This window comes from Bufo gargarizans, chromosome 2 (genome assembly GCF_014858855.1).
Source record: "Bufo gargarizans isolate SCDJY-AF-19 chromosome 2, ASM1485885v1, whole genome shotgun sequence".
NCBI lineage: Eukaryota > Metazoa > Chordata > Amphibia > Anura > Bufonidae > Bufo > Bufo gargarizans.
In genome coordinates, this window is record NC_058081.1 from 250,095,731 (window position 1) to 250,116,396 (window position 20,666).

The 20,666-nt window shown below is 53.1% G+C and overlaps 1 protein-coding gene across 1 annotated transcript in view; it reads left to right on the forward strand.

The window, feature by feature from the left end:
- Nucleotides 1-15,730, forward strand: part of GTSE1 (G2 and S-phase expressed 1) — a 46,076-nt gene extending 30,346 nt beyond the window's left edge. The window contains exon 12 of the mRNA XM_044276773.1: nucleotides 14,056-15,730. Coding sequence (XP_044132708.1) covers nucleotides 14,056-14,145 — 90 coding nt within the window. The 3' untranslated portion in view covers nucleotides 14,146-15,730. The remainder of the gene's footprint in view (nucleotides 1-14,055) is intronic.
- Nucleotides 15,731-20,666: the final 4,936 nt, after the last annotated feature.

Sequence of the window (20,666 nt, forward strand, 5' to 3'; positions counted from 1 at the left end):
GCCGCATCTCGCTCTAGTGCAGGGGGATTAATACTGGCATATGGGAACACCAACCTTAATAAATGTACCCCGCAATGTTCGGGATGAGTTAAAAGTAGGATTTTTGTCTTACCCGTAAAATAATTTTCTCGCGTAGTTCATTGGGGGACACAGAAGACCATGGGTATAGCTGTTGCCACTAGGAGGTGACACGAAGCAAACGTGTTAGCTCCTCCTTTCAGCTATACGCCTCCTGCAGACACTGAGCTAATCGGTTTGTATGAAAGCAGTAGGAGAAGCCAACAGAAAACAAAAGGTAAGAATGGCGAAGATGGGTCAGAATCAAGAACCGCAGGGACCCATCAAAGGGCCAACAATGTACTTACGGGGTGGGAGCTGTGTACCCCAATGAACTCGGTGAGAAAAGGATTTTACAGGCAAGACTAAAATCCTACCTTCTTGCTCGTATCATTAGGTGACACAAAAGACCATGGGACATTAAAGAGCAGTACCGTGGGGAGGGAACAAGACCAGAATGAATCCAAGGCCTGTCATAAGGCCCTGCACAGAATTGGAGCCATTTCCAGGAAGGCTAGCCAGAGAGCATTATACAGATGCCCAGGCTGGGCAGAGGAAGAACAGCCCCGGGGACAGACTTCTAAAGTGGAGAGCACACTGAATATCCACAAGATGGCCAAGAATGAAAACAAGTCAGGCGCCAGAGCAAATAGAGCAACTATGGAGTATACCAGAGAGAAAACGAAGCCTGGACCCAGAAGACTTCTAAGGAAGGTGATTCCCAAGGACCAGCACCCCAGGAAAAGACCCATCCCCCTGCTCCCCCCTCGAGTGATCAAGAGTCACAACATGGCATGAGAAGAAAACAAACTGAAAATGGTGTCTGGATACCAAGGTCCAGAGAACTGCAGACGTGACAAATCTAAAACAGCATCTCGGGAAGTGCAACTACTCGCCTTGTGGAAGGGGAGAAGTAGAAGAGGCTGTTGTGGTTCAGTAGAGAACTAGTGTAAGTGGTGACAACAAGGAAAGGACAGTACAACTGCTGTACTCGGTGAGGAAAGCAGTGCAAACAACTTGGAGGCAAACTGGATAAATGCTTACCCAAGCTTCCACAAGGAGGGAACGCTGATGCTGTCACCGTAGCAGATGGTTGAGGCAATGCATGACATTTTGAAGCCAACAAAAAAACAGCGCTACAGAAATCGGTAGGTTATACCAGGTACAGAAAACTGCACTAGTGCCTACCAGAAGTGAGCAAAACGGTCACCTGTAACATGGTTTGGTATGGGCATTTGACCAGCACCATAAGGAATAAGTGAACCTATCAGCCACTGCCTCAGGAACACCATACATCGCACGCCTGGTAAATGTGTTGCAGAAAACCGCTCTAAATGCCGGGGCCGATACCCCACATGTAGGAAGGTGATGCGGCAAGAACCTCTGGGGCCGCGCCCACTGAAAATGCATCCTGTAAGCCAGAACTAGCGACTGTCTGCATTTGAAGGAAGAATGCAAAAACTCCCTCTGGTAAGGGGTCACACAGTATTAGCCATGGAACAGCAGTAGCTCAAAAATCTACGGCCAGCGCAAAGACTGCCTCATAGGAGGAGGCCATACCAGCACCCATGGCCTCTCCAGAGGGGAGACTCAACCTGAAAAATGTCAAACAGCAGTAGCGAACTGAACTATTGGTAGCACAATAGTCCACCAGGGCAGGAAGAAAAGTGGCAACATGTAAGGACGTTTGACCTACTGAAGGAGTGCACATCGAGCGTGCCAAGGAAAAGCAACAACATTAGAATGCTCTGCATGGGGACTTGAGGCATGTCGTGGGTCAACACCCTGGAAAGACTGAGGCTGCCACGTAGGCGCCTGACCCCAATCTGTACAACTACCTGAGGAAAAGGGGGGGGGGGGGGGATAGTGTGATAGTCACAGTATCCCGTGGTACTGCCAAAATAAAGCCCATGATGGGGGTGGGGGTTTGAGGGGATTGTCTGTGTCTAGCAAGGAGACCACCCTTGGAATAGGATGTAATGCGATGGGGCAGAAGATTCCAGAGTTAGTGGATGTACAGTATCCACTGGTAGAACAAGTACCACTGGTTGCGGAACTACCCTGCCGATAGAAGGGTAATGCTCCACCTAAAAAAGGCGCATAATGTGACCGGATAAACAGTTTCCTCTGAGTTATTCCGCTGACGGAAAGAGGGTAACCTGACAGATGTACAGGGTCCACTGGTAGTGCAGGCACTACTGGTTGTGCAACTACTCCGTCAATAGAAGGAGGGTAATGCAACAGGATCTAGTGTGTGCCATTGTGGTGCAACTAGTCCACCTATAGCAGGTGGAAATCCATCCGGACAGAAAACCAGAATTGGTGCACTTACTCTGCCTGCGGAAGGGGTAATGCGACAGAACATATGGTCTCTGGTGGAAGTGCAATTACTCTGCCTAAGGAAGAGAGGAATGCGACGGTCTGTATAGGATTCAGTGGTAGCGCAATTACTCCATGGAATGAGGATAATGGCACTACCTCTGGATCATATATTCCTGGTAGCATTGCCCTTCTGTGACATTACTCTGCCTATGGAAGGAGGGAAATGGTACAGAACGTATCCAGTGGTATTGCTAGTACTTGGTCTATAAAAGGAGAGTAATGTGACAGGCTGTACAGTACCCAGTGGTGAAGTAAATACTCCGCCTATGGAAAGAGGCCTTGCTACTGAATGTATAGGTTCCCATGTGCAAATACCCTGCCTATGAAAAAAGAGCAATGATACAGAATGAACAGTATCCAGTGGTAGTGCAAATACTCTGCCTAAGAAAGGACAGTAATGCTACAGGCTGTACAGTATCCAGTGATTGGGCAGGTACTCCACCTATGGAAGGGGGTAATGCTACAGGCCTGTGGCAGGGGCCAGCAGGGAAAGGTAGGTAATACTTACCTAGACGGTTTCTGCCCACCTTGATTCCAGCAGTGTTGCCTTCCTCAATGTGCTGCCCATTTGGGAGGACGGCTACACTGGTAACAGGGGGGACTTCTGGAAGTAGCAGATAAGGTGACACCGTAACTGTCGTTACCTTTGTCTTCCAGAGGTGGGGAATGAGCAGCAAGCTTGAGGACCCACTGGATTCCCCCCTCAAGTGTGGGGAAGCAGGTGGTTGGAGGCCACCTGTAGTCCGATCGGAAAAATGAAGAAAAAAAAACACTTGGGCAGACCTGCAGGAAAACATGTTTGCCTCCTATGGACACTAAGCTAAAACTGATTAGCTCAGTGTCTTCAGAAGGGGTATAGCTGAGAGGAGGAGCTAACACTTTTTTTTTTTTTTGCTTAGTGTCGCCTCCTAGTGGAAACGGCTATACCAATGGTCTTCTGTGTCCCCCAATGATACGAGCGAGAGTTTAAGTTTTCGCTAAATAAGGGCACATGCACACGAACGTATTTTCCTTCCCCGTGTTTTTTTTTTTTTTTTTTTGCAGACCATATGGTAACCATTCATTTCAATGGGTCCGCAAAAAAAATTTTTTTTTGTTACTGAATTTACAATATTGAAGTGACACATTGTCGCACAATTGGAAGTACATAAATCCATTTATTACAATGGTTAATGCGTTTTTTCTAAAGTGGATGAACTATTTGCTACATTTTAACCCCTGCAGCTTAAAGGGGTTATCCCATCATAATGATCACTGTTAAATCTGTTAATGATTTGACAGTGATCATTTTTGTAAATATACTTAACAAATTCCCACCGATTTAGGATAAAATTTATCCCCACTTACCTTATTGTTGTGACTTGGTCTCCCCTGGTTACGACCATCGCTCTTCGCCAAAATCCCGATGGTCGCGCTTGCCCAGAAGACTCCTTTTCTGCCGGCCGTGCCGCTCGCTGTTCTGAACGCGCACGCTGCTGTGCATGCACGACGGTGACTTCTTCCCGGCCAGAATAGTACAGAGCTGCGAACTCACACGCCGGCTCTGTACTATACTGGGCAGGAATAAGTCACCATTGCGCATGCGCGGCGGCGTGCGTGTTCAGTCCAGCGCGAAGACTTCAATCAAGATGAAGCCCGCCCCCAGCCAGAATCCAGGAAGTGAACGCGCGGTGGCAGCAGGTAAGTTTAAAAACGCAAAGTGGGATAACTCCTTTTAAAGGGGTTGTCCGGGTTCAGAGCTGAACCCGGACATACCCTTATTTTCACCCCGGCAGCCCCCCTGAGCCTAGCATCGGAGCATCTCATGCTCCTATGCACTCCCGTGCCCTGCGCTAGATCGCGCAGGGCACAGGCTCTTGTGTTTTCAATAACACACTGCCGGGCGGTAACTTCCGCCCAGCGGTGTGTTCGGTGACGTCACCGGCTCTGAGGGGCTAGCTTTAGCTCTGCCGTAGCCGTTTTACTGGCTAGGGCAGAGCCAAATCCCGCCCATCAGTGCCGGTGATGTCACCGGGCTTCCTGTCGGCCCCATAGAGAGCCCCGGTACGTCACCGGAACTCAGAAAAATGCCTTTGCCCTGTGCAATTTAGCGCAGGGCAAAGGAGAGCATTGGAGCATGAACTGCTCCGATGCTCATGTCAGGGGGGCTGCCTGGGTGAAAATGGAGGTATGTCCAGGTTCAGCTCTGAACCTGGACAACCCCTTTAACTGTGGATGAAGTAACCATTGGAGAAACTTCTACCTAAACACTAGGTCTCTCCTTAATTGATTATATAATATTCCCTAAACAGGTGGACTCACTTTTTTATGTATTCATTTTTTGTATTACACTTCCTTTGTGGTCCCATTGTGGATATACTACTGATTTTTATTATTGTTCTCTTTAGTCCTGTTGTGGATGAATTATTGATCACTATATTGATGAATTCTGGCTAATGTCTGTATCTATTTGATGAGTGATGCACCTTTTTATTTTTCCTGAACTATCAGAGGGCTATACAGCCACATGAGGACTATCCGAGATATTCATTACGGAGACCCCGATACTTTATGGTCCACCTGACCTTGGTCTGTACCGTTGACTATCTCTGCAATTCCCTGCACATTGGATACTGTCACATATCCGTTTTTAACATATTTAAAATAAAACTAATTATTTTACACTTTTTTTGCGGACCACAAAACACATGCAGTTGTGTGCAAATATATTATAGTGTATGTGGGGACTCGCTCTGGTAGACTTGATTAGCAGACGCAGTATAGAGGCAACAACAAGTTCTTTGGATCAAACATTTCAGTGTTAGTCACACTTGTGACAAAACAAGCAGTTATCTTCAAAAAGTCACCTTGCTTTGTTGGTGGTAATTCGCACCATGTGGCAATTCTGCCTCAGAGTCCTTGCTAATAGCAGCACCAATCTGTTTTCACGCTAAACAGGTAGCAAGCCTTCATCAAGACACAAGGCTCCCAGATCCCAACACAGAGACATGGCTTCTGAGCCCAGCTGCCTATTTAAGGACAGCCAGGAGCTGCCAAAACCCGGACCGGCATTTAAAGTCCAGTATTTGACCTCACCTGGCTGTAAATACCTGTTTTACCAGACCAAACCTCTCACTGTCAACAATATATACAAACATTAGTGCAGGACCATCAAAAATAAAGTAAGAATAACTAACCACAGCTCATCCAATGGGTGAAAAATGTGTGTCCTTTATTCACCTGGACAGGACGTTTCAGTTCTCTTACTGGGACTATTGTCAAGCAAGTGAATGATGGTCAGTAACAAATATTTTAAAGGTAGTATATGATTTGCATATGCAATAGACAAAAAAACACCATGTTATAATATAAGAAATACTGTCAGTGTACCCCATAATATCATCAATATAAAGTGCTCAGTGCATACATGTGCAATATTAAATAACATTTTAAAAAAATCGACTGTCTAAATAGATAATCACAGTGATTGATTGGTATCCATGATGTAAGGGGAGGTGACTTGCGGGTTATGTGGATCGCTAACCTGTATACCATTACAGAAGAAGATCTAAACGTGGCAACTTGGTGTGTGAAAAAACACACTGCGCATGTCAGTTGTCATAGAAAAAAGTTTATTTATAAAAGTATGCATAAGACGTAAAAAAACAAACGCTATTGAATACACAGGGCCAAGAAGTATCTTGGTCCATGAAAGGGTCTCTGGAAATAACGAGTAACATCTTGCATGGTCATACGGGAAGGGGTATAAAGGACACACATTTTTCACTGATTGGATGTGCTGCGGTTATATATATTTATATTATAGATCTCATTGTGTCTTTTACTCTCCGTTGATTCAGACTTATTTCCCCAAACTATTAGAGTAGTTGTCAGTAGGGCTGCACGATAAATCGAAAAAGTAATCGAATCGCGATAATCGGCAAATGCGATATGGCGATTTGGCCGACCGGAAAATGCCGCGATTATTTAAGGGGCCCTGGGCACATAACTGCCTTTTGCGTGTAAAGTGTTTTACTAGTGTGTGTGGGTGAAACAATCTCTCTCCTAACAGGTCCGACCTCTGTACTCACTCTGAATGCAATGCTCTGCAGCGAGCGGCAGCGAGGTGGCAGCCGGCGCGTGACTGACGTCACTTAGTAACGTTCCTCCCACTTCAGGAAGCAGGAGCGTTACTAAGTGACGTCAGGCGCCGGCCGGCCAGCTCGTGTAAAGTGTTTTACTAGTGTGTGTGTGTGTGTGTGTGTGTGTGTGTGGGGGTGAAACAATCTCTCTCCTAACAGGTCCGGCCTCTGTACTCACTCTGAATGCAATGCTCTGCAGCAAGCGGAAGCGAGGTGGCCGGCGCGTGACTGACGTCACTTAGTAACGCTCCTCCCACTTCAGGAAGCAGGAGCGTTACTAAGTGACGTCAGTCACGCGCCGGCCGGCCACCTCGCTGCCGCTCACTGCAGTGCATTGCATTCATAGTGAGTACAGAGGCCGGACCTGTTAGGAAAGAGTGTTTCACACACACACACACACACACACACACACACACTAGTAAAACACTTTACACGCAAAGGGCAGTTATGTGCCCAGTTTAGGACACATGAGGGGGACCAGCATAAGATGCTATATGTCTTAAGCTGGCCCCCCTCATGGCCCTATGTGTCCTCCACACATCCCCTATAACAGTGTCCTCCACACGTCCCCTATAACAGTGTCCTCCACACGTCCCCTATAACAGTGTCCTCCACACGTCCCCTATAACAGTGTCCTCCACACGTCCCCTATAACAGTGTCCTCCACACGTCCCCTATAACAGTGTCCTCCACACGTCCCCTATAACAGTGTCCTCCACACGTCCCCTATAACAGTGTCCTCCACACGTCCCCTATAACAGTGTCCTCCACACGTCCCCTATAACAGTGTCCTCCACACGTCCCCTATAACAGTGTCCTCCACACGTCCCCTATAACAGTGTCCTCCACACGTCCCCTATAACAGTGTCCTCCACACGTCCCCTATAACAGTGTCCTCCACACGTCCCCTATAACAGTGTCCTCCACACGTCCCCTATAACAGTGTCCTCCACACGTCCCCTATAACAGTGTCCTCCACACGTCCCCTATAACAGTGTCCTCCACACGTCCCCTATAACAGTGTCCTCCACACGTCCCCTATAACAGTGTCCTCCACACGTCCCCTATAACAGTGTCCTCCACACGTCCCCTATAACAGTGTCCTCCACACGTCCCCTATAACAGTGTCCTCCACACGTCCCCTATAACAGTGTCCTCCACACGTCCCCTATAACAGTGTCCTCCACACGTCCCCTATAACAGTGTCCTCCACACGTCCCCTATAACAGTGTCCTCCACACGTCCCCTATAACAGTGTCCTCCACACGTCCCCTATAACAGTGTCCTCCACACGTCCCCTATAACAGTGTCCTCCACACGTCCCCTATAACAGTGTCCTCCACACGTCCCCTATAACAGTGTCCTCCACACGTCCCCTATAACAGTGTCCTCCACACGTCCCCTATAACAGTGTCCTCCACACGTCCCCTATAACAGTGTCCTCCACACGTCCCCTATAACAGTGTCCTCCACACGTCCCCTATAACAGTGTCCTCCACACGTCCCCTATAACAGTGTCCTCCACACGTCCCCTATAACAGTGTCCTCCACACGTCCCCTATAACAGTGTCCTCCACACGTCCCCTATAACAGTGTCCTCCACACGTCCCCTATAACAGTGTCCTCCACACGTCCCCTATAACAGTGTCCTCCACACGTCCCCTATAACAGTGTCCTCCACACGTCCCCTATAACAGTGTCCTCCACACGTCCCCTATAACAGTGTCCTCCACACGTCCCTATAACAGTGTCCTCCACACGTCCCCTATAACAGTGTCCTCCACACGTCCCCTATAACAGTGTCCTCCACACGTCCCCTATAACAGTGTCCTCCACACGTCCCCTATAACAGTGTCCTCCACACGTCCCCTATAACAGTGTCCTCCACACGTCCCCTATAACAGTGTCCTCCACACGTCCCCTATAACAGTGTCCTCCACACGTCCCCTATAACAGTGTCCTCCACACGTCCCCTATAACAGTGTCCTCCACACGTCCCCTATAACAGTGTCCTCCACACGTCCCCTATAACAGTGTCCTCCACACGTCCCCTATAACAGTGTCCTCCACACGTCCCCTATAACAGTGTCCTCCACACGTCCCCTATAACAGTGTCCTCCACACGTCCCCTATAACAGTGTCCTCCACACGTCCCCTATAACAGTGTCCTCCACACGTCCCCTATAACAGTGTCCTCCACACGTCCCCTATAACAGTGTCCTCCACACGTCCCCTATAACAGTGTCCTCCACACGTCCCCTATAACAGTGTCCTCCCACACGTCCCCTATAACAGTGTCCTCCACACGTCCCCTATAACAGTGTCCTCCACACGTCCCCTATAACAGTGTCCTCCACACGTCCCCTATAACAGTGTCCTCCACACGTCCCCTATAACAGTGTCCTCCACACGTCCCCTATAACAGTGTCCTCCACACGTCCCCTATAACAGTGTTCTCCACACGTCCCCTATAACAGTGTCCTCCACACGTCCCCTATAACAGTGTCCTCCACACGTCCCCTATAACAGTGTCCTCCACAGGTCCCCCTATAACAGTGTCCTCCACAGGTCCCCCTATAACAGTGTCCTCCACAGGTCCCCCCATAACAGTGTCCTCCACAGGTCCCCCATAACAGTGTCCTCCACAGGTCCCCCCATAACAGTGTCCTCCACAGGTCCCCCCATAACAGTGCCCTCCACAGGTCCCCCCATAAGACAGCGCCCTCCACAGGTCCCCCCATAAGACAGCGCCCTCCACAGGTCCCCCCATAAGACAGCGCCCTCCACAGGTCCCCCCATAAGACAGCGCCCTCCACAGGTCCCCCCATAAGACAGCGCCCTCCACAGGTCCCCCCATAAGACAGCGCCCTCCACAGGTCCCCCCATAAGACAGCGCCCTCCACAGGTCCCCCCATAAGACAGCGCCCTCCACAGGTCCCCCCACAAGACAGCGCCCTCCACAGGTCCCCCCACAAGACAGCGCCCTCCACAGGTCCCCCCACAAGACAGCGCCCTCCACAGGTCCCCCCACAAGACAGCGCCCTCCACAGGTCCCCCCACAAGACAGCGCCCTCCACAGGTCCCCCCACAAGACAGCGCCCTCCACAGGTCCCCCCACAAGACAGCGCCCTCCACAGGTCCCCCCACAAGACAGCGCCCTCCACAGGTCCCCCCACAAGTCCCCCCACAAGACAGCGCCCTCCACAGGTCCCCCCACAAGACAGCGCCCTCCACAGGTCCCCCCACAAGACAGCGCCCTCCACAGGTCCCCCCACAAGACAGCGCCCTCCACAGGTCCCCCCACAAGACAGCGCCCTCCACAGGTCCCCCCACAAGACAGCGCCCTCCACAGGTCCCCCCACAAGACAGCGCCCTCCACAGGTCCCCCCACAAGACAGCGCCCTCCACAGGTCCCCCCACAAGACAGCGCCCTCCACAGGTCCCCCCACAAGACAGCGCCCTCCACAGGTCCCCCCACAAGACAGCGCCCTCCACAGGTCCCCCCACAAGACAGCGCCCTCCACAGGTCCCCCCACAAGACAGCGCCCTCCACAGGTCCCCCCACAAGACAGCGCCCTCCACAGGTCCCCCCACAAGACAGCGCCCTCCACAGGTCCCCCCACAAGACAGCGCCCTCCACAGGTCCCCCCACAAGACAGCGCCCTCCACAGGTCCCCCCACAAGACAGCGCCCTCCACAGGTCCCCCCACAAGACAGCGCCCTCCACAGGTCCCCCCACAAGACAGCGCCCTCCACAGGTCCCCCCACAAGACAGCGCCCTCCACAGGTCCCCCCACAAGACAGCGCCCTCCACAGGTCCCCCCACAAGACAGCGCCCTCCACAGGTCCCCCCACAAGACAGCGCCCTCCACAGGTCCCCCCACAAGACAGCGCCCTCCACAGGTCCCCCCACAAGACAGCGCCCTCCACAGGTCCCCCCACAAGACAGCGCCCTCCACAGGTCCCCCCACAAGACAGCGCCCTCCACAGGTCCCCCCACAAGACAGCGCCCTCCACAGGTCCCCCCACAAGACAGCGCCCTCCACAGGTCCCCCCACAAGACAGCGCCCTCCACAGGTCCCCCCACAAGACAGCGCCCTCCACAGGTCCCCCCACAAGACAGCGCCCTCCACAGGTCCCCCCACAAGACAGCGCCCTCCACAGGTCCCCCCACAAGACAGCGCCCTCCACAGACAAGACAGCGCCCTCCACAGGTCCCCCCACAAGACAGCGCCCTCCACAGGTCCCCCCACAAGACAGCGCCCTCCACAGGTCCCCCCACAAGACAGCGCCCTCCACAGGTCCCCCCACAAGACAGCGCCCTCCACAGGTCCCCCCACAAGACAGCGCCCTCCACAGGTCCCCCCACAAGACAGCGCCCTCCACAGGTCCCCCCACAAGACAGCGCCCTCCACAGGTCCCCCCACAAGACAGCGCCCTCCACAGGTCCCCCACAAGACAGCGCCCTCCACAGGTCCCCCCACAAGACAGCGCCCTCCACAGGTCCCCCCACAAGACAGCGCCCTCCACAGGTCCCCCCACAAGACAGCGCCCTCCACAGGTCCCCCCACAAGACAGCGCCCTCCACAGGTCCCCCCACAAGACAGCGCCCTCCACAGGTCCCCCCACAAGACAGCGCCCTCCACAGGTCCCCCCACAAGACAGCGCCCTCCACAGGTCCCCCCACAAGACAGCGCCCTCCACAGGTCCCCCACAAGACAGCGCCCTCCACAGGTCCCCCCACAAGACAGCGCCCTCCACAGGTCCCCCCACAAGACAGCGCCCTCCACAGGTCCCCCCACAAGACAGCGCCCTCCACAGGTCCCCCCACAAGACAGCGCCCTCCACAGGTCCCCCCACAAGACAGCGCCCTCCACAGGTCCCCCCACAAGACAGCGCCCTCCACAGGTCCCCCCACAAGACAGCGCCCTCCACAGGTCCCCCCACAAGACAGCGCCCTCCACAGGTCCCCCCACAAGACAGCGCCCTCCACAGGTCCCCCCACAAGACAGCGCCCTCCACAGGTCCCCCCACAAGACAGCGCCCTCCACAGGTCCCCCCACAAGACAGCGCCCTCCACAGGTCCCCCCACAAGACAGCGCCCTCCACAGGTCCCCCCACAAGACAGCGCCCTCCACAGGTCCCCCCACAAGACAGCGCCCTCCACAGGTCCCCCCACAAGACAGCGCCCTCCACAGGTCCCCCCACAAGACAGCGCCCTCCACAGGTCCCCCCACAAGACAGCGCCCTCCACAGGTCCCCCCACAAGACAGCGCCCTCCACAGGTCCCCCCACAAGACAGCGCCCTCCACAGGTCCCCCCACAAGACAGCGCCCTCCACAGGTCCCCCCACAAGACAGCGCCCTCCACAGGTCCCCCCACAAGACAGCGCCCTCCACAGGTCCCCCCACAAGACAGCGCCCTCCACAGGTCCCCCCACAAGACAGCGCCCTCCACAGGTCCCCCCACAAGACAGCGCCCTCCACAGGTCCCCCCACAAGACAGCGCCCTCCACAGGTCCCCCCACAAGACAGCGCCCTCCACAGGTCCCCCCACAAGACAGCGCCCTCCACAGGTCCCCCCACAAGACAGCGCCCTCCACAGGTCCCCCCACAAGACAGCGCCCTCCACAGGTCCCCCCACAAGACAGCGCCCTCCACAGGTCCCCCCACAAGACAGCGCCCTCCACAGGTCCCCCCACAAGACAGCGCCCTCCACGGTCCCCCCACAAGACAGCGCCCTCCACAGGTCCCCCCACAAGACAGCGCCCTCCACAGGTCCCCCCACAAGACAGCGCCCTCCACAGGTCCCCCCACAAGACAGCGCCCTCCACAGGTCCCCCCACAAGACAGCGCCCTCCACAGGTCCCCCCACAAGACAGCGCCCTCCACAGGTCCCCCCACAAGACAGCGCCCTCCACAGGTCCCCCCACAAGACAGCGCCCTCCACAGGTCCCCCCACAAGACAGCGCCCTCCACAGGTCCCCCCACAAGACAGCGCCCTCCACAGGTCCCCCCACAAGACAGCGCCCTCCACAGGTCCCCCCACAAGACAGCGCCCTCCACAGGTCCCCCCACAAGACAGCGCCCTCCACAGGTCCCCCCACAAGACAGCGCCCTCCACAGGTCCCCCCACAAGACAGCGCCCTCCACAGGTCCCCCCACAAGACAGCGCCCTCCACAGGTCCCCCCACAAGACAGCGCCCTCCACAGGTCCCCCCACAAGACAGCGCCCTCCACAGGTCCCCCCACAAGACAGCGCCCTCCACAGGTCCCCCCACAAGACAGCGCCCTCCACAGGTCCCCCCACAAGACAGCGCCCTCCACAGGTCCCCCCACAAGACAGCGCCCTCCACAGGTCCCCCCACAAGACAGCGCCTCCACAGGTCCCCCCACAAGTACAGCGCCCTCCACAGGTCCCCCCACAAGACAGCGCCCTCCACAGGTCCCCCCACAAGACAGCGCCCTCCACAGGTCCCCCCACAAGACAGCGCCCTCCACAGGTCCCCCCACAAGACAGCGCCCTCCACAGGTCCCCCCACAAGACAGCGCCCTCCACAGGTCCCCCCACAAGACAGCGCCCTCCACAGGTCCCCCCACAAGACAGCGCCCTCCACAGGTCCCCCCACAAGACAGCGCCCTCCACAGGTCCCCCCACAAGACAGCGCCCTCCACAGGTCCCCCCACAAGACAGCGCCCTCCACAGGTCCCCCCACAAGACAGCGCCCTCCACAGGTCCCCCCACAAGACAGCGCCCTCCACAGGTCCCCCCACAAGACAGCGCCCTCCACAGGTCCCCCCACAAGACAGCGCCCTCCACAGGTCCCCCCACAAGACAGCGCCCTCCACAGGTCCCCCCACAAGACAGCGCCCTCCACAGGTCCCCCCACAAGACAGCGCCCTCCACAGGTCCCCCCACAAGACAGCGCCCTCCACAGGTCCCCCCACAAGACAGCGCCCTCCACAGGTCCCCCCACAAGACAGCGCCCTCCACAGGTCCCCCCACAAGACAGCGCCCTCCACAGATCCCCCATAACTATGTCATACCCAGCCGCGTCAGCGGCTCATATGGGAAAATCCAAGCAAATAGACCACTAGCACAATTCCTTTAAAATATCGCATCGCATATCGTTATCGCAATTTTTAGGGCCCTAATCGCAATCGCACAAAATTCCCATATCGTGCAGCCCTAGTTGTCAGTCATGTAACTGTTGCTATTAAAATGAAAATTGCCTACTATTAGAATAATCCAAAGATCCAAACCCTCCTCCACTGATGGAAATTATAAACGCTGTCAACAACTCTGTATGAAATGTTCAATGCTTCCATATACAACAAACGAGCCAAGTTTAAACTCGCATGGGATTATTGGCTTCACTCCAAATTTAATACAGTCCTAACAGATTGTGTCTTTTGTATATTAAACCCTTCTAGTCTATACATAACTGTGACTCTTTTGGAGGTAACCAATTTATTTTATTTTCTCCATTTTCCAGTTGATTGATCTGAGTTCTCCTCTTATTAAGCTGAGCCCTGAAGGGAACAAAGAAAACTTTGATTATGATTCTCCACTCCTGAAGTTTTAATACTAGAGTCTGGACTGAACATAAAGAATACATTTAATTTGTCCCAAAATGCACAAAGTGGAACTTTGCTCAGAAAGCTCTGGCTGCCTTATGGCGTTCTTGAGTTCTCCTGATGGATGCTGGCTATGCAAGTACTTTTCTCTCAAAGCAGTGCGGGAAACCAAGCTCTCTGGCCGTTTACTGGGAACTAGAAGTCCTCTGTACTACAAGTTGGGGTGTTTTTGTAATATATGGTCAGGTATTAAAATTATGATTCTTACCCATATCTTGGTGGCGGCTGCCCCCATCCTGTATGACTTGAGCTCAGCCCATACATGCCTCCCTTGGGTAGATTTGGGGAACACTGTGTGGAGCTGGTCATACATGGTATACAGGTGGAAGCATGTACTTACAGAGCCGTGACCAAAGGAGGGAGAAGCAGAGGCGGAAAGGCACAGCATTTTAAATGTATCGGTAATCTTTCCTTACAGCAGCAGTTGCATTGGAAAAAAATACAAGAATAAATTACATAGAATAACCCAGGACAACAAACAAAACGGCATAAGTTTAGTTACTATTGTGTCTCCTAGATGCATTGGTCGCTTGCTGATAAATCCCTTTAAACAGGACTGGTCAGTAGGCTAATGTTTACATTTCACCTGAAATAACAAGGGTGGATAATATCTTACCTCTGCATTGTGCCATTCCTCTGTTATTCCTGCTGTAAATTTAATGTATAGATGTCAGTGGGATGTGTGCCTGCACCATCAGCAATGATTGGACAGTATCCGAGTCAAGGCGAAGAGCAGCACCCAGTCTTCAGTTTATCTGATATCCCTGGAAATCTATGAATAAACGGCACATTGCAAAGTGCTAAGGCTACTTTCACACTTGCGGCAGGACGGATCCGGCAGGCTGGTCTCAGTCGGATCTGTCCTTCCGCTGTTTCGCCGGACCGCTGCTCCGTCCCTATTAACTATAATGGCGGCGCAGCGAAAGGCTGCTGGACTAGAAGTTCTGCATGTCTGACTTTTTAGTCCTGTGGTCTCTGACCGCGAACTGCCTTACTGCGCCGGAGCGCCGCCCTGTCCCCATTAGTCAATCGGATCCGTCCTGCCGCTAGTGTGAAATTAGCCTTAGAAAAGCAGCTCCAGAATTGTCATATCACGGGCAATACAGGTATTTACTAATGTGGAGCTGAACGGTCCACTAGAAGGCCTAATTGACATATCTGTGACTGTGAGACGATACTAAATGTGGGTGAAAAAGTGCAGATCTTTCCATTATACCTTCTCTGTGTAGCCTCCACTCCTCCTGGTTTGGGCTCACAAACACCGATTGACGTCACGGACTAAAAGACCAATGTGTGAATTAAGCCTGGGGGTGTGCCACTTCTCTTGTACTCCATGCAGGTATATATGTGTAGTTCAAATGGAAAGACTACTGTTTTAATGTCTTGTCTCTATGAACATAAGGTACCTTTTACGTGTTTTAGACTAAATGTTAAAAGAATTGATTTGTAAAGAAGCAATTGTCAATATTTTGATTTTGTTTGCGAAAGTAATGTGTGTAATTAAATTAAAGATTTAATACATCTTGTGGTTCATCATCTGTTTTATCATTTAAATTTTTTATTTTTTTTTAACTTACATTGTAAGTCTGAACGGATCCGCACGGCCAGGCGGACAGCTGAACGCTGCAAGCAGCGTTCAGCTGTCCGCCTGTCCGTGCGGAGGCGAGGCTGAACGCCGCCAGACTGATGCAGTCTGAGCGGATCCGCTCCATTCAGACTGCATCAGGGCTGGACGGAGGCGTTCGGGTCCGCTCATGAGCTCCTTCAAACGGAGCTCACGAACGGACCTATGAACGCTAGTGTGAAAGTAGCCTGAGCTACACAGAACAGCTGATCTGTGGAGGTGCAGGGTGTTGGACCCTGGCCTATCCTGAGGACAGGCCATCATTTAAAGGGGTTGTCTCATTACAGAAAGTTGAGGCATATTCCTGCGATATGCCACCGCTGGGACCCGCACCTATATCGAAAACAGAGCCCCGCCATTGATATTGACTCTAGAACAGTCAATGTGCTAATGTGAATATAGTGGATACTTTCAGCTGAACTCAAGCATTTCCAGACTTCACATGTTTGTGGTTGTAGCGGAGAGCTGATATTCCACAGCCAATCTCCACCTAAGATCCCAGTGAGGCTCAGGAACAAGTATCATAAATCCTAGGGTAGTAATTCCAGCAGGCAAAATAGTCCAATAATATCCCAACAGCAATCCCAATGACTGGACGACACACAGCATCAGGAGCAGAACTAACTTTATTTGGACATGGCACACACTTTAAACCCCCCAACAGCCTTATTTACATACAATGGGGCACATAGATGACCATGGTACAAGGAAGGGTGGGGACAGACAATAGCAAGGGCTGATGGGAGATGGAGGAGGGACAGAGCAGCTAGATTACTGGTCTCCCAGTGTCCCTGAGACCACACCCTGCTGGGAAAAGAATGGGACAGGAAAAATAAAGGGGGAAGGGAGGAGGCACAGAAAAGCAATGCATCCAACACAGTAAACATTACAGTTTACAATACAAAGCCATACAATCAACCGAATGTCGTCCTTCATGATCCAAACAGGCCAGGCTAAATACAATCCGCTACACTGCTCCCCCTTGCCCACAAGCCGGCATACACAGTCTGATCCAGCACGGATCGGCTTGGGGATGTCCGGGGTGCTCACGGATCATTTCTCCAAATCAGTTTGTCTCGACAACCTGTCAGCGTTTCCATTTTGTTTGCCCGGGCGGTACTGAATATTAAAGTCAAAAGGCTGCAGCGCCAAACTCCAGCGCAGCAGCCTGGCATTGTCCCCAGCCACCCGGTTCAGCCATACTAACGGGTTGTGATCCGTGAGCAGGGAAAAGGCCTGTCCATATAAATACGGCTGTAACTTCTTTAGGGCCCACACCACAGCCAGGCATTCCTTCTCGATGGCGGCGTAGCTTACTTCTCTGGGTAACAGTTTGCGACTGATGTAAGCCACGGGGTGTTCTCCGCCATCGGCCCCAACTTGGCTCAGCACTGCCCCCAATCCAAACATAGAAGCGTCTGTGTGAACAAGAAAACGTTTAGTTGGATTGGGAGCTGCCAAGACAGGGGCATTAATAAGTGCATTTTTCAGATGTTGGAAGGCCTGCTCACACTCCGGGGTCCAGGTTACTTGGCGGGGAAGGTTCTTACGGGTCAGGTCAGTAAGGGGTTTGGCCAGGGCGCTATAATTGGGGACAAACTTTCTGTAATATCCTGCGGTCCCTAGAAATGCCAACACCTGAGTCTTAGTCCTAGGGGTAGGCCATTGGGCTACAGCCTCTACTTTGGCTGGTTCTGGCTTCTGTTTCCCACAACCCACTCGATGGCCCAGGTACTGCACCTCGGCCATTCCTATACTGCATTTGGCCGGTTTCAACGTCAAACCGGCCTCCCTAATCCTGTCTAGAACCGCTCCTATATGGGTTAAGTGCTCCTGCCAGGTATTGCTAAAAATTGCAATATCGTCGAGGTAGGCACAGGTGTAGTCCTGGAACCCATCTAGAAGTCGGTCCACCATCCGCTGGAACGTAGCCGGAGCGTTTTTCATCCCAAATGGCATAACCTTAAAGTGGTATAGGCCGAATGGGGTGACAAAGGCTGACTTAGGGATGGCGTCCGGAGCCAGGGGTATCTGCCAGTACCCCTTACACAGATCAATAGTAGTGAGGTATTGGCCTCTGGCCATCCGGTCTAGCAGTTCATCTATCCTGGGCATCGGATAAGCGTCTGATACAGTCTTTTCATTCAACCTCCGGTAGTCTACGCAGAAGCGGGTTGTACCGTCCCGCTTTGGTACGAGGACTACCGGAGATGCCCATGGGCTGTCTGAGGGCTCAATCACCCCCAGCTGGAGCATCTCGTCGATCTCCTTACGCATATTCTCTCGCACCGCTTCAGGGATGCGGTACGGGGTCTGGCGCATGGGTAGTTGCCCTGGGGTTTCTACTCTGTGAGTGGCCAGAGGAGTGTACCCAGGCACATTGGAGAAGGTCTCCTGCTTCTCTCTTAGCAGCTGTTGTACCTCGGTACGTTCCTGTGGGCTCAGCCGGTCCCCCAGTACAACTTCTCCTAAATCCCCAGACAGCTGACCGTCCCCCAGTAGATCCGGCAGGGGAAGACTGTCAAACTCTTCAGAGCTGGGTGCACAAATAGCGGTCACCTCTTCTGAGCGTTCCTGGTAGGGCTTCATCATGTTCACATGGAGCATTCGTCGCCCTCCGGTCCCTGCGCAGGGGCCAATTATATAAGTGGTGTCACATCTCTGTTCCACTACTTTATAAGGGCCTTGCCAGGCGGCCTGTAACTTATCATGTCGGACAGGTTTCAAAATTAAAACTTTCTGCCCAACCTGGAAGCTACGGTCCCTGGCGCCCCGATCGTACCATGTGCGCTGGCGCGTCTGAGCCGCCTGGAGGTTTTCCTTTACCGTCTTGGTTAGAGCTTCCAAGCGATCTCGGAGCGCCAACACATATGGTACAATGGGGGTGCCGTCTGCGCTACTGTCTCCCTCCCAATGCTCCCTAATTAAGTCCAGCGGTCCCCTTACTCTCCTCCCGAACAACAATTCGAATGGGGAGAATCCTGTGGATTCCTGCGGCACCTCCCGGTAAGCAAAGAGGAGGTGAGGCAGGAATCGTTCCCAGTCTCGGTGGGTCTCAGCAAAGGTTCGGAGCATTTGTTTTAAGGTGCCATTGAACCGCTCGCAGAGCCCGTTGGTCTGAGGATGGTAGGGGGCACTGATTATAGGTCTGATTTTGCAAAATTTCCAGAGGTGCTGGGTGACCTCTGCAGTGAATTGAGTACCCTGATCCGAGATGATCTCCCTGGGTAATCCCATCCGGGAGAAAATCTGCATCAGGGCCTCTGCCACGGTTTCTGCGTGGATGTTTGTCAAGGCTACGGCCTCTGGGTAGCGAGTGGCGTAATCCACCACCGTCAAAATATACCTCTTGCCAGAGGGGGTAGGTTTCCGGAGGGGACCTACTATATCTACGGCTATTCTATGGAACGGTTCCTCAATTATAGGTAGCGGGTGTAACTTTGCTTTCCGCCGGTCCCCCCTCTTCCCTACCCTCTGGCACGTATCACAGGTGCTGCAATATTTGCGTACTCCCTGGCTAATTCCTGGCCAAAAGAAACTTTGGGTCAGCCGATATCTAGTACGACTGACCCCCAAATGTCCGGATAACGGAATATCGTGCGCTATCCGGAGCAGTTCGGCTCGGTACCTCTGTGGTACAACTAGCTGTCTCATAACGATCGGGTCTGACCCAGCTACCTGCTTGTCTGACTCCCTGTATAATAGCTGCCTATCCCATACAAATCTTTCCCCCTCCGCCCCCGGTTGGTCAGAGGTGACTTTGTCTCTATATACCTGTAGAGTAGGGTCAGTGATCACCTCTGCCGCAAATTCGTCAGGAGGGGCCCAAGGGACACAGTCTAGGGAAGGGGAAGGTTGTCTTACCTGGACCTCCGGCAGTGTGTTGTAGTCCTGGGTGCGGGCCTGTTGCCTTGTGACCACTGGATGTGCTTCCTCAGTGGTTGTGGTTTGTGGCTCAAATGCAGATGTGAGCTTTCCCAGGTCATTTCCCAGTATCACCTCTGCGGGTAATTGGGGCATCAACCCCACCTCCACAGTCCCTGACCCCGCACCCCAATGCAAATGAACCCTTGCTGTATTCAGCCGATATACGGCTCCCCCAGCAACCCTGACAGCCACAGTCTTATTGGTTTTAGCTTTGTCCGCGACCAAGTGGCTTTGGACCAAGGTTATGGTTGCTCCCGAATCTCTGAGTCCCTGCAAAGGTTTCCCCTCCAGGTATACTGTTTGCCTGTGGTGCTGCCGATTATCCGCCTGTGCTTGTAGTGGGTTGGCTTCGTGGAGTACTTCCCACTGTTCTATAGTGGTGACTGGAACTGCAGAGCCATAAGCGGGGGGTGTCTCCTCCTGATAGTGGTGTGCTGCTGCTCTCGGTGGTGGTCCTGGTCGAATCCAGGTGGATCGGTCTCTAAGCTCCGGGCATTCCCGCTTGTAGTGTCCCCACCTCTGGCACTGGTGGCATTGCACAGAGGAGGGTGGGCGAAACCTCGGTTGATTCGCTGTAGGAGCTGGTGGGGGTAGCGGTCTCAGTGGTGTGTTGGTGCTAGCTGAAAATTGGTTTCCCCCTAGAGGTCGCACAGCTGGTTTAACACCCACGAGCTTGTGCTGCCTGCGGGCATCCATATAGTCATCAGCCTTTTTAGCTGCTTCTGTGATAGACGTGGGGTTACGGTCTCTCACCCATTCCTGCAGGTCTGCGGGTATCCCATCATAGAACTGTTCTAGTAGCAGCATTTGTAATAGGTCCTCCATGGACCGTGCCTGGTTTGCCTGTACCCATCCGAGGGCTGCCCTTTGTAAACGGCAAGCCCATTCTGCATGCGAGTCTTTTTCAGCTTTTTCCAA